Source organism: Diaphorina citri, unplaced genomic scaffold (assembly GCF_000475195.1).
Source record: "Diaphorina citri unplaced genomic scaffold, Diaci psyllid genome assembly version 1.1 scaffold167, whole genome shotgun sequence".
Lineage (NCBI taxonomy): Eukaryota > Metazoa > Arthropoda > Insecta > Hemiptera > Psyllidae > Diaphorina > Diaphorina citri.
Genome location: NW_007377604.1, coordinates 40,271 through 57,818, shown reverse-complemented (window position 1 = coordinate 57,818; position 17,548 = coordinate 40,271). Strand labels below are relative to the sequence as shown.

At 39.2% G+C, this 17,548-nt stretch overlaps 2 protein-coding genes across 2 annotated transcripts in view; both read right to left on the bottom strand.

The window, feature by feature from the left end:
* Positions 1 to 6,485, bottom strand: part of LOC103505352 — a 26,722-nt gene extending 20,237 nt beyond the window's left edge. Inside the window, exons 1-2 of the mRNA XM_026820681.1 lie at positions 6,261 to 6,485; positions 316 to 458 (exon numbers count right to left, since the gene is read on the bottom strand). Of these exons, the coding sequence (XP_026676482.1) occupies positions 316 to 458; positions 6,261 to 6,462 (345 nt within the window). The 5' untranslated portion in view covers positions 6,463 to 6,485. The remainder of the gene's footprint in view (positions 1 to 315; positions 459 to 6,260) is intronic.
* Positions 6,486 to 7,662: 1,177 nt separating this feature from the next.
* Positions 7,663 to 16,647, bottom strand: LOC113465825. Its single transcript, XM_026820680.1, has 4 exons — positions 16,447 to 16,647; positions 11,842 to 11,955; positions 8,365 to 8,543; positions 7,663 to 7,819 (listed from the first exon to the last, which is right to left on the bottom strand). The coding sequence occupies exons 1-3, from the start codon at positions 16,645 to 16,647 to the stop codon at positions 8,382 to 8,384; spliced, it is 477 nt and encodes a 158-aa protein (XP_026676481.1). The 3' UTR covers positions 7,663 to 7,819; positions 8,365 to 8,381.
* Between the last annotated feature and the right edge of the window lie 901 nt (positions 16,648 to 17,548).

The following is a 17,548-nucleotide window of genomic DNA, read 5'->3' as shown; positions in this document are numbered from 1 at the left end:
GGAATTTCAAGTCAATCGTCTAATATACAGAAGGGCGCGTGTTCAATCCCAGCAGAGACATGGAATTTTACAATATTTAATTTTGATTATTGCACATTGCATAGTTTCATTATTTTGAGGCATTCATTAGAGTGTTCCAAAGTTATTATCAAGTTACCATTAAGGACCCGATAGTTCAAATCAAAGAAAGATGAGTTTTTCTTCTAAGGACAATATTATGCTTCATCTGTTTAGGTGGTAAAATTTCTACTGAAAATTTAGTCTCCCTAGCATTAATAGTGGTAGAGTAGGTAGGTAATTAAAAGTCTAACTTACTCCTGGCATGACGGCACTGTCGTAGATTTTGACTAGAGCTCCCCGTCGGGTTTGCAGACAGAACCTGGAGTCTCCCTTGGGTTGACAGGACTGGAGTGCGGCAGGCCGGGCCTCTTCATCCAGAACCAGCATCGTGCGGACACCTGCGAAAATGGAGATCTGGTTTGAAAGATAGGAAGGATCAAAAGGAAAAAGTCGAAGCAGCATGATAGCTCTTTACCTTTTTGGTCAACATGAGTCTAATGTAGCAGTTGTTTCATTGCTTCGAAATAAAAACGGTGATGAACACTTTTTTTTTAACCTGTATAATAGAAAGGATCAAAAGGAAAAAGTCGAAGCAGCATGATAGCTCTTTGCCTTTTTGGTCAACATGAGTCTAATGTAGCAGTTGTTTCATTGCTTCGAAATAAAAACGGTGATGAACACTTTTTTTTTAACCTGTATTTCAAATCGTCATCAAGCATTGGCAGTCTGATTAGGTACAAGGGATCAAAAGGGGAAGTCGAAACAACCAAAGCTAAGGCCAGCCACTCACTATCAGGTAGACCTGACGACAGGTACACTCTGGTAAACCTAATCAGGTCTACCTGATAGTGCGTGTGCTCATCAAGTATCAGGTAGACCTGACAGACGGACCTTTTTAGCCGTACTTGTCAGGTCTACCTGATAGTGAATGGCTGGCCGAAAAGCATACTCGTAATGGATGGGTCTCTGTCTTTTTGGTCAGCCTGAACAACTCCTCGAAATCCAGCACGTGAGAATCGTCTCGTCCGGCACCTGAATTTCAAGACAAGACGAGACGAGGAAAAGGTTCGTACCTTTTCGGGTATCTTCTACTTACTTTTGCCGGACCGTCGCACGGTGACCTCCATGGTAAGGAAGAACAGGTTCGGATCCCGGTGCCTCGGCTGGGATTGAACCAATGGATTCCTGTTTAAAAAGTCAGATATGTATGACCACCTTGCAACCTTTGCGCAAATGGGATAAAATGTCTGATTTACACAAGTAGTAAACACAGCTAAGTGAGTGTGTTGACCACTACACTACCGAGACTAATGGTAAGAAGTTAGTGCTGATTAGTCAAATTTCTAGTGCATTTTGCAAACGAAGCCGTCCGAATTTCAGCATTTGAGCCTCACTCGGGTCACCCTGTATTGTCAATAGCATTATATCCAATATCAGGTATTTCTCCGAGAAGTGAATGTAAAAGGCGTAAAAATTACAAATGTAAACAGGAAACAACAACCTCGATTTATTTTGCCCATATTGCCGCCTCTAAAAATAATCCGCGTAACTCGGTGAATAATGGAAATTTACTCGAAAAAAAAGTGAACGTATGATTTTTCGTGAATGAATACATTTCTTTTAAACAAAACACTCGTATGAATATGAATTGATATAGGTACGTCCTATAAACGTATGAATAACACACGAAAATAACCCTCGGGTCAATGTGTTGCATTTGTGTTAACGTTAACTGTTTTGTTTATTGAATATTATTATTATTTTTTTTTTTTTCTTCAAGAAATTTGACCGAGGAAACTGTAACAACGGTGGTCTTTTCGTACCGAAAGCGAAAAGAGAAGGAGGACAGGCTAGAAGAAGGGCGGCCTTTCCGAAAGCGAACCTTATCTGTTTGGAATAAAGTTCGTCCGATAATGAGTGAGAAGTTCCATTCACTACCGGTAAGAGATTGAATAATTCACCGGCATGTTACATGTTTGTTTAGAATTTAGAAGTCACGCCTCTATGAAAAAGGTTCTGTAGAGATCCTAGAGAGAACTTGAGGATCTTATAACTGAAAGTACAAGTGAAGAGAGCCAAGATGTGATGGAATGTTAACATCCATCATCCTCAACTCGAGTATTAACACTTCAAGACCCGCGGTGAAGATCAGTTTGTTATCTCTGTTGAAATCTTCTAAATCTTTTGATCCGTGATTATTGATGTGTTCGACTCATAATATTGTAGGAATCATAACGAAAACTACTAGTAAGATATCGTAATCCAGTAGTTGGTAGAATTGAAGACACAACAGGTGAATCAAGAAGGATTTGACGGCATTAGAGATTAGGGTTCGACATAATCAGCTTTCCTCTTTAGAACCTACAGTCTACACTTGAACTTTGGTTTTGTGAACAAACACTGTCAATGCTTTCTATGTTCTTGTCATGTTCACTTTCATTATCTAGTAACTAGGTACTTTTACTTCAGTAGCTTTAGTTAGTTTGTTTAATTGGAATCGTGGAATAAACATGTCTATGATATTAAGGAACTCTTCTAGCAGTGAAGGGTTAATTAAGCACTTTGGACGATCCAAATAATGTAATCAAAAAATAGTTCAATTCATATTTTCGAGGGATTTATCAAATTTGACATGGGAACTGTTGGGATCAGAGAGGATACCTGTGATAATCTGAAGTAGGTAATGTATGGTATGTACCGTATAGTATTAGACATAATACATACTAGTGTACATACTCTGGTTAGTATAAGACCTATACGTATATGTAATATAAGCGAGAAGTGTATCACACATGAACATCATTTTGATGAAGACTGCCCTGATCAAAAATAAGGAGATTTAAAGAATACTTAAACGTAGATGGTGTTAAAGTTAAAGAACCTACGTAACTTAGCTGACACTTGCACAAACTTAGTCTTCGTCTTCTATCAAGAGTCCACGACACGGAAAAGAATGATTATAACGGAGAACACAGAAGGAAATCAGAAACGTAAAAAAAGAGCTCTAAAAGACAACGTCCTAGAAGGAGCTGTACGAAGTTTGTTTAGAATCCTAAATGATGGAATCAGCAGACATGTCAGCAAGGGCAAAGATGTCCGAAACAACGTGTTTGTACAACTTGCAGAGATGGAAGAAGTTTCTACGTCTTCTCATGGCTCGAGACTACTGATGAAACACGCTGATGAAGTAAACCTGATATAAAACAAAGAGGTTACATAAAAAATCTTGCCAACATAGAGAGATTTTTGCTGGGAAGAATAGAGAGATTTTAGTTCGGAAGAATAGGAGAATTTAGTAAGGAAGAATAGAGAACTTTTAGCTGGGAAGGATAGAGAGATTTTAGTTAGGAATAATAGGGAGGTTTTAGTTGGGAAGCCCTCCTGTTTACCAGGCGGGCGCCTTGACCACTACACCACCGAGGCAGGAATAGAGAACTTTTAGCTGGGAAGGATAGAGAGATTTTAGTTAGGAATAATAGGGAGGTTTTAGTTGGGAAGAATAGGGAGATTCAGAAGTTTTAGTTAAAGTCACACAATAGCAGAAAAATGTAATTAGACGGAGAGTTTTTCTTTTTGATAAGGGTTAAACCCATCACTCTAAGGGTTATATCCATCACTATACCGGTAAAATCCATTTGCTAAGGTTTTTGTTACGGTTACTATCACCAGAACTATCAATTATTGTTGTACATAGGTCAGTCGGTACTAGTTAGACCAAAGTGTCAGTGTGTAGAATGTTAGGATGAAATTAGTGGAGTATGAATGCTAGAATTAATGAATTTTTTTGGTGATCCTCGCTCGCATCAGTTTCTCTTGCAAAGGTTGTCCCAGGCCATCCAAAGGTACGAAACTGAGGAGCACTTTGTTACGGGACTTTCACCTCCATTCAGCGACCAGCTACTCGCCTGCTCACATAAATTTCGCCCAACCGGAGTAGGATCGGGAAAAGCTAGCAGTATACGATTAATTACATGGTTTTTCAACTTTTTTTCATGTGTTGATAGATGTCTTATTGTCCCGAAATCGAAGAGAGAAGGAAGACAGGATAGAAGAAAGCCAGCCGTTCCGAGAACGAACATTATCCCATCAGGATACTCTCTCTTTCTTTCTCTCTTTCTTACTCTCTCACTCACTCACTCACTCTTTCTTTGAATGACAGAGAGGGTAATTTGGCTCTGATGATGTTGTGGGAACCAATAATCAAATTCATCACTACTATCACCAGAACTATCAATTATTATTGTTGTACATAGGTCAGTATGTGTAGAATGTTAGAATGAAATGAGTGGAGTATGAATGCTAGAATGAATGAATTTTTTTGGTGATCCTCGCTCGCATCAGTTTCTCTTGCAAAGGTTGTCCCAGGCCATCCAAAGGTACGAACAGCCAGAGTATGAGGACCACTTTTTAGTCATTTTCCAGCAGGATCAACAAGGTGTACTTATTCTATATTCTTCTCTAAAAAAATTGTAACAATTTTTGTTGAGTTCAAAAAAAAAACATTCTCAAATTTATCTTTACCAGTCTGATCAATCTAATGAGCTAATGATATTTTCCCTTTTAAACGGTATCTTTCCAACATTCTCAAATTTATCTTTACCAGTCTGATCAATCTAATGAGCTAATGATATTTTCCCTTTTAAACGGTATCTTTCCAGGTTCCAGTACCTACCCAAAATTGAGTAGACGGTATCAATACTGCATCCTAGCGGTTCTGAGAAGAACTGTTTTGATATTCTGGCATGAAGAGATAATAATCATAAAGCAAACCGGTTCAAGGTCTTAGGATTCATGACAAGCATATTGCCTACTCACACAAGGCTGAAGGAGCTCAAAAAGAAGAAGTCTTGAGACTGTCTTACACGCTGCGTTTTTTAATTACAAGGCGTAGCATAATTTTAATGCGCATTGCATACTTACCTTACTGTAGGCACCCATAAAAAATATGACAAGCATATTGCCTACTCACACAAGGCTGAAGGAGCTCAAAAAGAAGAAGCCTTGAGACTATCTTACACGCTGCGTTTTTTAATTACAAGGCGTAGCATAATTTTAATGCGCATTGCATACTTACCTTACTGTAGGCACCCATAAAAAATATTCACTGGTAATTTGGGAAAAAGTATTACATGTTGCATACTTTGAAAATAATATGCGGGCGATATTTCCTTTTCAATTTACAACCATACAAATTACAAAATATTTTGGACATTTTTCAAGGTAACTAGCTATGTGCCTAATACTGCCTAAGAAACATTTAACACAGGACGGTATTTAGAGGGCAGAGGGTTGCCGGGCCCCCTTCGAGCTTTGTCTCTCTTCATCCAGAACCAGCATCGTGCGGACACCTGCGAAAAAGAGGATCCGGTTAGAAAGGATGAAAAGGAAAAGGTCAAAACAGCGTGATCGCTCTTTTGTCTTTTTGGTCAACGTTTATTCCGAATTGTTAACCCGCACCGGCATCGGAAGTCTGATAGAAGGGATCAAGAGGGGAAGTCCTAACAGCCAAAGATAACAGCATAATGGATGGGTCTTTATTTATCTTTTTGGTCAACCTATATTCCGAGTTGTTAACCAGCAACGGTAGTCTAGTTAGAAGGGATCAAAAGGGGAAGCTATAACAGCTAACATCATAAAGGGTCTCTGTCTTTTGGTCGCCTGTACAACTTCCGAGAATCCAACACCTAACATAATCGTCTCGCCTGGGACCTAAATTTCATGACAAGACGAGACGAAAGTATCTTTCCCGGCATCTTTCACTTACTTTTGCCGGACCGTCGCACGGTAACCTCCATGGTAAGGAAGAACAGGTTCGGATCCCGGTGTCGCATCCGGTATTTGTTCAGCAGTGACGTCACAACTTCCCGGCATGTCGTTTGGAAGGTGATGCCCAGGGTTTTGTACTATACCTGACGACAGGTACACTCTGGTACACCTAATCAGGTCTACCTGATAGTGCGTGTGCTCATCAAGTATCAGGTAGACCTGACAGACGGACCTTTTCAGCCGTACCTGTCAGGTCTACCTGATAGTGAATGGCTGGCCGAAAAGCATACTCGTAATGGATGGGTCTCTGTCTTTTTGGTCAACTCCTCGAAATCCAGCACCTGATAATCGTCTCGTCCGGGACCTGAATTTCAAGACAAGACGAGACGAGGAAAAGGTTGGTACCTTTTCGGGTATCTTCTACTTACTTTTGCCGGACCGTCGCACGGTGACCTCCATGGTAAGGAAGAACAGGTTCGGATCCCGGTGTCGCATCCGGTATTTGTTCAGTAGTGACGTCACAACTTCCCGGCATGTCGTTTGGAAGGTGATGCCCAGGGTTTTGTACTCGATGTCCGACCGCAAACATTTGGCGAACACTTTGATGGTTGTCTGTGAACATGAGGAAGAGGGCATGGAAAAGATTAGTCAAACATGAAAAAAAGATTAGTCAAAAGTATCCGTAACGGTAAGAAGGTATTCTTTATTCGTCTTGAGTCATTCAACACTTTTGGGAATTAATGTCTTGGGAGGAAATTGGTGATGAAAAATTGAAAACCCATAGGTATTTAACCTATGTGTTTATCATAGTTGCTATTACAAAATTCACCGAGTCCATGATACTTTTAGGATAGCGAACCTTATAAGAGAACTTAGAGGCAAGACGGTAATAAAAGTCAATGTACACAAACGAACAAATCTCAAACTTGAAGCGTATCCAAACTATTAGTCAAAAGTATCAGTAACGGTAAGAAGGTACTCTTTATTCGCCTTGAGCCATTCAACACTTTTGGGAATTAATGTCTTGGGAGGAAATTGGTGATGAAAAATTGAAAACCCATAGATATTTATCTATGTGTTTATCATAGTTGCTATTACAAAATTCACCGAGTCCATGATACTTATGTGATAGGGAACCTTATAAGAGAACTTAGAGGCAAGACGGTAATAAAAGTCAATGTACACAAACGAACAAATCTCAAACTTGAAGCGTATCCAAACAAAAACATTGATGAACTTCGCGTTCCATTCACTACCGGTAAGAGATTGAATAATTCACCGGCATGTTACATGTTTGTTTAGAATTTAGAAGTCACGCCTCTATGAAAAAGGTTCTGTAGAGATCCTAGAGAGAACTTGAGGATCTTATAACTGAAAGTACAAGTGAAGAGAGCCAAGATGTGATGGAATGTTAACATCCATCATCCTCAACTCGAGTATTAACACTTCAAGACCCGCGGTGAAGATCAGTTTGTTATCTCTGTTGAAATCTTCTAAATCTTTTGATCCGTGATTATTGATGTGTTCGACTCATAATATTGTAGGAATCATAACGAAAACTACTAGTAAGATATCGTAATCCAGTAGTTGGTAGAATTGAAGACACAACAGGTGAATCAAGAAGGATTTGACGGCATTAGAGATTAGGGTTCGACATATAATCAGCTTTTCTCTTTAGGACAGACAGTCTACAATTGAACTTTGGTTTTGTGAACAAACACTGACAATGCTTTCTATGTTCTTGTCATGTTCACTTTCATTATCTAGTCTGTGTTTCTGCTTTTCCTTCCAGAAAGCAAACCATTTAATCATGATTCCAATTGATTTCCTAGTTCATGTCTCTTGAAAGTTCCTCCGCAAAAGATTGGATCAAATGGGACATCCGCCTGCTGCAGCTCCTGGTCAGATCGAAGTTCAAGAAATTGAAGGCGACAGACCGTGACAGACAGACGAGAAGAAGAATTCACAGCCTTTGTAAACAACAGCAAGACCTCTGTAATGCAAAAATAATGACATTTTTATAGCACCTATTGATTACACAATATTTAATGTTAATGTTAAAGAGACCATACCAGTCTAGTTAGCTTGGAATTGGAAGGTAGCGCGTCTGCCTTGTAAGCGCTAGGTCGCGGGTTCTGTTACCGCCCGGGGCGGATTTTATCTTCAACAGATAAGGTTCGTTCTCCGAACGGCTGGCTTTCTCCTATCCAGTCTTCCTTCTTTCTTCGCTTTTGGTATGATAAGACCTCTGCAGTTACAATTCCCTCTATCAAACCTATTTAAAAAATTGCCTATAGTCTAACCTCTAACAGCTCTAACATGAGGTTACTTTAAATCTAGTACCAGTATATCCTTCAATGTAAAGGCGAACTGATAACCAGAGACTGCCAGAATATGGCACTTATTTTGCCAAAATATGGCACTAAAAAAATATGGCAATATGGCACTTATTTTTCCACAATATTGCACTAAAAACATGGCAATATCGCACTTATTTTGGGAAAATATGATATTTGAAGGTCTCTGCTGATAACTTACCACTAACGCTGTCTGGTTCAGATGTAGAAGTAGTTGTCGTAATCTGCTAGGAGTGAGGTACTAGCAGTCTCGGGCTGTGATAGGGAGAGACGAGAGGAACTGGGAATTGACGGTAACTCGGGACACCAAGACGTCTGAAATGAGAACAATCGGAAGAGGTAAGTATAGGTACATAGGTACTGATTTCACTACTTGAGAGTCTACTTGAGAAGTCAAGGTCTAGAAGCAAAACTAAGACCAGAAAACGAAAGGATGTCTGAATTGGGGATTCAATTGACATTTCTCAGAATGTTTAATAAGGTACTCTAGATTTGCAGCAAAACAAGAACGGAGTGGGGATTCAATTGACATTTCTCATAATGTTTAAAAAGGTACTCTAGATTTGCAGCAAAACAAGAACTGAAATCGTGGAAAACTAGACAAAGAAACTGGAAACGAAGTAGAGTATTCTAAATTAATAAAACATTAGGAATACACGCAAAGTATACTTAAGTATCATGAGGAACATTTCAATGACAATGATAATGATAACAATACGGACTGTAATTGTGGTTCGAAATTTCCAAGATCCGGAAGCAACAGGTGTCCCTCCCTGTGGGAAATGAGATCTAGGAGCTAGAACTTCAAGGTGATCTAAATAGGAACTTGGTACTTCTATATCAGGCTTGTCCAACCCGCGGCCCGCGGGCCGCATGCGGCCCGCGAGCTCATTTTTGCGGCCCGCGAAGGCCCGCCTAAAAAAAGAGGAACATTTCAATGACAATGATAACAATACCGACTGTAATTGTGGTTCAAAAATTTCCAAGATCCGGAAGCAACAGGTGTCCCTCCCTGTGGGAAATGAGATCTAGGAGCTAGAACTTCAAGGTGATCTAAATAGGAACTTGGTACTTCTATATTGTACCTCTAGGTCTAGGATATCTCAAAACTGTAATGCTTGAAAGATTTTGTTAAAAACATTTAGCAGAGTAACATCCGATTCAATGTGGTTATGAGGTCTTGTATTGGTAATTGGTATTTTTATTTGAAAGGGGTTGATAATAATGAGGGTGGAGGTAGGTATCTCAGAACCAATTAGGCAATTATTAACCTGGACAGTAACACGAAGTACAAAAGCTGTCAATATCCAAAGAACAAAGTCGATTCGGTCATCTATGTCTTCTCTGAGAAAATCTGATTCCTTTTTTTCCAGATCAACGAGATATCGGTGCATCTAATGGAGCAATAAAGAACTTAGCCGCTTAAATTAAAAGCTGATTATTATCTCAGCTCTTTAAACGGTCAAATGATTTTGATTACAAGGAGCTTATTTTGTGTACACAAAACTTAAACGACTAATGACTATGAAATCACCTACCTCTTGACCATAAAATCTAGGAAAGTACGTATAATGTTTCGCTCAAGCCCGTAATGGCTTATCGATCATAGAACATTCGATCCTTATGATTAGGGCACATTATCTCAGCTAAACCCAGCATAAAAAGGATTCCTCGAGCAAAAGAAGTTACGAACCTAGTAATCAGATACCTCTTGGCCATAAAATCTAGGAAAGTACGTATAATGTTTCGCTCAAGCCCGTAATGGCTTATCGATCATAGAACATTCGATCCTTATGATTAGGGTAAAAGGGTTCAACCCGGTGATGAAAGAGTTAACAAGAAAGGAAATCAGAGCCCCTGTATCCAAACTCCGGTATCCTCATTATTAGGCTCCAAGACAAAGGGGGATGGTGAGCCTCAGTTTAGTTCTACATGATTAGGTGTTTGGAATGTTAATTGTAACAACCTCAGTAAACGACCAAGTAACTTGAGATTTGGAGGGGACTTCCGTGGCACAAGTATTGTGGTTGCCTGACAGTAGGAAGTTGTCCTTCCTGATATTTGTACGGTCAAATGAACTTTGGTTGAATTAGTTGTACAACAAAATAACTATTGTCTTTATCACAGCAGTCCCAGTAACGTAATTCATTCTCAGTATTCAGCAATCCCAGCAGTCTCAAAACGAACAATATAACAGAGAAATATTGGAATACTCCAGATTTCCGGTCCAGAAGGGAAAAATGTCTCAGGATGTGACGGATGACAGAGAAATCCTCACGGTGGACAAAATACGAACACGATTCAATGAAAATTCCAGCCTAATGACAAGATGAATGCCCATGATATCGGGTTTAATGATTCTTTAAACATTTGGCCTTGGATAAATGGATACTGTGTAGGATAAATCTATGGGTGGCTTATTAAATACACATAATTCATGAGGTTCTTCCTTACACAGGCAAGGAAGAACCTGTGGGTATCAACACCCAACGCTCTGAATCTAACTAGCTGTAATGTAGAAGATAAGTAGACCGCTAGGTTGTGAGGTGAAATAAATTAATTTCCAAATCGGAACAAACCGATTACCTGCATACCTGACATTGAGTACATTTAACTAGATTCCAATAGTTTATAAAGATACTTATGTATATGTAGATACTTTATTGAAGAATCCAATCTCAAATTCTGTTGACCTACGACTTACGACATTAAATCCATCAGCCTATATTTCCTTAAAAACTGCAGTTAAGCTCTTAAAAGTACCAATAGCAGGGTAATTGTTTTCTGAATTGAGAACATTCTTGGAGATCTTAAATCCTTGAGACATTTTTGGATGTTGACACCTGTTAGACAGAATCTATATCCCTATCGGAAGTAAGACATTATCTTGTCATGAGAATAATTCCTGCATTCTATTCCATTAGTAGACATCTCAGAATCAAAACTACATATTAGTTAGTAATTTCATTCACGGATATAGATTTAGAATCTAAGATTTTTCAAGTGACTTACATCTGAAGGAGATGAATGATCTGGTATTTCTATTTGATCTGGTATTTGAGATATGGGTGTAGAAGGTGGTGTTGGTTGATAGATTAAATAGACATCTCAATGAGTAAGGTGAGTAGAAAGTTGTTAAAGCTCTTCCGATGTAGTTAATTACCTATACCTAGTCTACTATCCTAAAATGCCAAAATGGCCTAGTGCCTAGCAAAAAGACAAAGCTGCAATTCTCGGCGTAGATTTTACTTTCATTAAGAAAACAACATGAGCCAGACATATGACAACCTGGTGACACATGGAGACTTTCAATGACGGAACACCGAACATCTGTCTTCATTTTCTTCGATATTGTTTTTTGAAGCACAGGAAATATTCTCTTAAAAGACTTGGATAAAATAATAAACGACGCTACGAGAAACACGTGCCTCAAATCTCGTATCCGGTGTGCACTACTAAGCTAACTAGGCTGGCTGTTCTGAATTTGAGAAGACATTTCTTTTTGAATTGATCTAAGGAGACAGTATTCCCTACTTGAACTGATCTACTGATCAGTACCATTCTATTTCGTTGGGCTGATGTAAGGGGACTATTGAACTGATCAGTACCATTTTATTTCGATGTAAGGGGACTAATCAGTACCTAGCATTCTACTTACCTCATAGAGGGAAAACTTTTCGACTCGCTCCGTACTGCTGTAACAATTGAGCAGGATTTGGATAAGATCATCGACCGTTGTTCTATCTGAGATCAGGAGGCTCTTGTATTTCGACTGAAATGACCAAAGAAAACCGAAATCAATTAAAAAAAAAAAAAATAAAAATAAAAAAAATAGAACAGAAAATACGGCTGGGATAACCTGCCTAAAAAGACAAAGCTGCAATTCTCGGCGTAGATTTTACTTTCATTAAGAAAACATCATGAGCCAGACATATGACAACCTGGTGACACATGGAGACTTTCAGAGACGGAACACCGAACATCTGTCTTCATTTTCTTCGATATTGTTTTTTAAAGCACAGGAAATATTCTCTTAAAAGACTTGGATAAAATAATAAACGACGCTACGAGAAACACGTGCCTCAAATCTCGTATCCGGTGTGGCCTATATTTCCTTAAAAACTGCAGTTAAGCTCTTAAAAGTAGGTACCAATAGCAGGGTAATTATTTTCTGAATTGAGAACATTCTTGGAGATCTTAAGTCCTTGAGACATTTTTGGATGTTGACACCTGTTAGACAGAATCTATATCCCTATCGGAAGTAGGACATTATCTTGTCATGAAAAAAATTCCTGCATTCTATTCCATTAATAGACATCATAGAATTTAATAACTACTTACATATTAGTTAGTAATTTCATTTACGAATATAGGTTTAGAATCTATGATTTTTCAAGTGACTTACATCTGAAGGAGATGAGGAGATCTAGTTTCTCCTATTTGATCTGGTATTTGAGATATGGGTGTAGAAGGTGGTGTTGGTTGATAGATTAAATAGACATCTCAATGAGGAAGGTCAGTAGAAAGTTGTTAAAGCTCTTCCGATGTAGTTAATTACCTATACCTAGTCTACTATCCTAAAATGCCAAAATGGCCTAGTGCCTAGTGGAAGTGTGGAAGTTAAAGGCATAGAAAAACTTGACCTGAAAATACGTGGTCCGTATGGAAAATTTTACTGAGAAACACCTCCAGAATTTTCAGATCCGAAGTCCTCCGTGCTAGTCGACTCCAACCAATCTTCAAATGCCATACACATAGGATACTCTCAATTCAATTCAATTCAATTCAATTCAATTTATTTTATTGTACAAAATTACCCGAGGGTGTTTACAATTTGACTTATATTATGTACATTTGTACAGAACACTTTATCTACAAAGTAAAAGTGTAAAAGACGATCCACCTATGATCTTAGCAGTAAATACTCGTAGTTTCAGTAAGGCTTCACTCATTAAAACTTAATTAATGTTGTCAAACCTAGCAGGATGACCTGTAATGTCCTGACTGCTCTGGCTTGAACGCTTATGATGGCTCCTTCCACCAGAAACACATGTGGGGAATGTCGAGTCATTAATCGACGCTAATTACTTGATGACACTTGCATTAATTACTAATTACACTAATTGTCCTGCTAGCTGATCTAGCTATGGGGTTCCCTACACTACTGGAGCCATAATTAATTGAACTATGAATTATGAAATCATGATGCCAAAGGAAGGCTCAAGTTTACGAAGAGCAAGTCTGGTAAAGTTGCTAAGAAAAATTCGTTTTCTTTAAACGGTAGGTTCCACTAGGAGAAGAGCTCCGTCTCCGTCTATTTTCAATTCATGACAGAATTGAGGAAAGGGTGGAAGAAAATGTGTCTGGTAATCGGATACGCTCTTCAAAACGTACAAGAGAAAAAAAATATTCACTAAAAATATCAATTTTAATAAAAATTACTAGCGGAAGAAGCAGCAGATTTTTTTCAATGAAAAGCAAATTTACAATTTTCTTTACACTTTTTTGTCTAAAATTTTGAATATGTTTTTTTTTCAATGAATGACGACTGATTGAAAGTTTTCAAAAGATCCTGAACTATTCAGGTGGTTAATTATTCACTCGAATTTTTTACTATTTTATATTATTCCTAATTTATTTTTATCAATATTTTTTATTCCTAATAATGGGTTATTTATTTATTTATTTTTATTGAATTTTTTAATATTTTTATTAATTATTTTTTTCACTCGGCTATGAATTTTCCTCTTGGCCAAACACCGGGGGTCGGGATGGTGTTTGAATTCGAAGCTCCTCTCTCTCTCTCACTCTCGTACTATGTCGTTCGTACGAGCTACGTTAGTACGCCGGCCTGATACAATAATAATAGTGCCATTAGACAGAGACGGAGAAACGTATTCAAATTGGTGCTTCGGGCCGGGGCGTCCGCACACGGTGGGAAATTTTGACACTCATTCCTCGTTCATTCATTAGATCTTAGATCAAATGGATGAAAAAAGTGAGGACTCCCTCGCGGAAATAACGAAAAAACGGAGGCGGGAAACTCTGCGAAGTTCGGACGTACGTTTACATTGGTCAAGAAAACACTTCTTTTTATTTTTTGGGAAGGAGTGACTGACGAACAGACCACAAGCGTCCAATGTAGCAGTTGTTTCATCGCTACGAAATAAAAACAGCGGTGAAACACTCATCTTTTAAATTAAAAAACAAAAAAAAGTGAGGACTCCCTCGCGGAAATAACGAAAAAACGGTGGCGGGAAACTCTGCGAAGTTCGGACGTACGTTTACATTGGTCAAGAAAACACTTCTTTTTATTTTTTGGGAAGGAGTGACTGACGAAAGTCTCAGGGTATCAGGTTGAACATGGCGCAAAAATCGCGTCGCGTGATCGCGTCACTATTATTATATTTACCGCAATCACCGCGACAGTATTTAATATAGTCACGGTGGCAATATTTTTCATGAAAAGATCAATTTTTTTCGGAACATTTTTTTCCACCTTCCTCATTTCCAAATATACAAGACTGTCCGTGTGACAACACTTGCCGATCGTGTATAACCTCCTACTATTTTTTGTTATAAGCTGTGATAGAAAGAGAGCGAGAGAGGTGAGAGAAAGAGAGCGAGAGAGACCTGACCTCAGGGTATCAGGTTGAACCGTTGAACATGGCGCAAAAATCGCGTCGCGTAATCGCGTCACTATTATTATATTTACCGCAATCACCGCGACAGTATTTAATATAGTCACGGTGGCAATATTTTTCATGAAAAGATCAATTTTTTCGGAACATTTTTTTTCACCTTCCTCATTTCCAAATATACAAAACTGTCCGTGTGACAACACTTGCCCATCGTGTATAACCTCCTACTATTTTTTGTTATAAGCTGTGATAGAAAGAGAGCGAGAGAGGTGAGAGAAAGAGAGCGAGAGAGACCTGAGAGAGATAGAGAAGGAGCGCAGATAACGACGCATAGTAAAATGAAAGAATGAAAAATGTTGTTTTTGCTTTTAGCTCGCAGCGGTAGTATTAATACTACACGTCTTGTTTTCATTCATATATGAATTAACGACAGTGGCGTAACCTGGAACTAGTTGAGGCGACAGTGGCTAGCCCCTCCTTTAAAAGGGAAAAATGCAACCCGTTTCTCCCTTTGGCATATGAGTTTGATCCTTTTTCCCTCTGGCAGATGATTCCCTTTTCCTTCTTTCCCTCTCTGGCAACTTTGACAACGTATGAAAAGTCCTGATTATTTATTTAACGGGAAAAGTCCCGTTTTTCCCCCACTGTAGTTCCAGTTTCCATGTGGATAACCCTCAACCCTGTATAAGGAGTTAGGACCAGTGAACTTTTCACGATTAAAAAATCCCCGAACCACTCCAGGTTTTCCGCGAAAACTGTCAATTATACTGTGACGACCTGTATCTGTATACCTAAAACCTGGTGTGAATATCACACGCCTTTCTTTATCTTATTCGGTGGATCCCGAAATCCGCCAAAAAGCGGCCAAATTCCCACCAACCGTTGCACCGACCTTCACCAAAAGTTTCGTGTTACAGCCTTGTCACATTTGAGCGGACTTCATCCCCCATTTCATGTCTCTAATTTGTAAAGACCGAGTGAGTTTAATAAAGAACTACTCTTTTCCGTAGACAACGTAGACTGTGGACAGAGTCAGATCAGATTTTGAAACATAAAACTCATTTTTCAACAGCTTTCTATGGGTAGGTATAGGGATTAGGATAGAGGGACATAGAGGTCATAGGGTATAAGGACTTAGGACCAGACTCTACTCAGAGTACTGAAAAGAGTAATTCTTGTTCATAACTCACTCAAAGTATCGAGAGTTAGAGTCTGACTCACTGACTGAGTAGTCCCCTGAAAAGAGTCGTTCTTTTAAAATTAACTGACTCACTCACTCACTCTACACAGTACACATTTCCAGTGCCAGCCCGGATGGAAACGGCGTCACAGACTCACAGTAGTCCCCTGAAAAGAGTCGTTCTTTTAAACTGACTGACTCATTCACTCACTCAAACTGACTGACTCACTCACTCACTCACTCTGCACATTCCCAGTTCGAGCCCGGATGGGAAAAACGGCGTCAATGGAGGAGTAAGTACACACACACACACACACACACACACACACACACACACACACACACACACACACACACACACACACACACACTACAATCCTCACATTGCTAGTCCCACATAGTCAACTCTGTGACCTTCACGAAGTCATATTGCTGCCCTCACAATACCACGATCCCGGTGCCGCATGCGGTATTTGTTCAGTAGTGACGTCACAACTTCCCGGCATGTCGTCTGGAAGGTGATACCCAGGGTTTTGTACTCGATGTCCGACCGCAAACATTTGGCGAACACTTTGATGGTTGTCTGTGAACATGAGGAAGAGGACACGGAAAATGTGGATGCGAAACTATTTGTGGAACCCATAAAAGTACAATTTATTCTAAGTACCTATCCAGTGGCATTGCAATTACATATACAACAGTTTTACCATCGAAGATTCACAGTTCTCTAATTCCAATATAAAGCTGTGTCCACACATAGTCGACTAAAACCGTACACTGCTTCGACAACATAGATTCACCTCGTTGACAATAGCTAATTGGGAAGATCACTCGACAGATGGGGAAAAAAGTGTCTTCCTTGAGTTACGCCACTGTCGAAACATAAATAAATGCCTTATATAAATCCAGGTACGATAAATAGAAGGATAAACAAGATCTCAAAAGAAAGAAAGAAAGAAAAAAAGGTTTCTAAACGTTTAATTGAGAATTGACAATCGAGACTAGAATAGAATAGAATAAAATCCAGTTACCAGTTTGGTCAAATGCAAGTACTTGGATCTCTACAATCTACTTGGTTAAAGAAACATGCAACCATATACTGGATTTGCACGCCGGAGGTCTCAGGTTCAGGTCTTGGCAGGGTCGAAGTTTCCTCTGGCTTGCGGGGTACACTCGGACTTGGACCCCACTTGTCGTTCGGGAAAAAATCGTGTCATGCGTAGTGGGAACACTCATTTAAATTACATTGCCTACAGGATACTTGAGAAAAAAAAATCGTATGAAACTCACGACAAGTGGGAACTCTGAACTTTTCACGATAAAAAATCCCCGAACCACTCAAGGTTTTCCGCGAAAACTGTCAATTATACTTTGACGCCCTGTATGTGTAAGTATACCTAAAATCTGGTGTGAATATCATACGCCTTTCTTTATCTCATTCGGTGGATCCCGTAATCCGCCAAAAAGCGGCCAAATTCCCACCAACCGTTACACCGACCTTCACCAAAAGTTTCGTGTTACAGCCTTGTCACATTTGTGCGGAC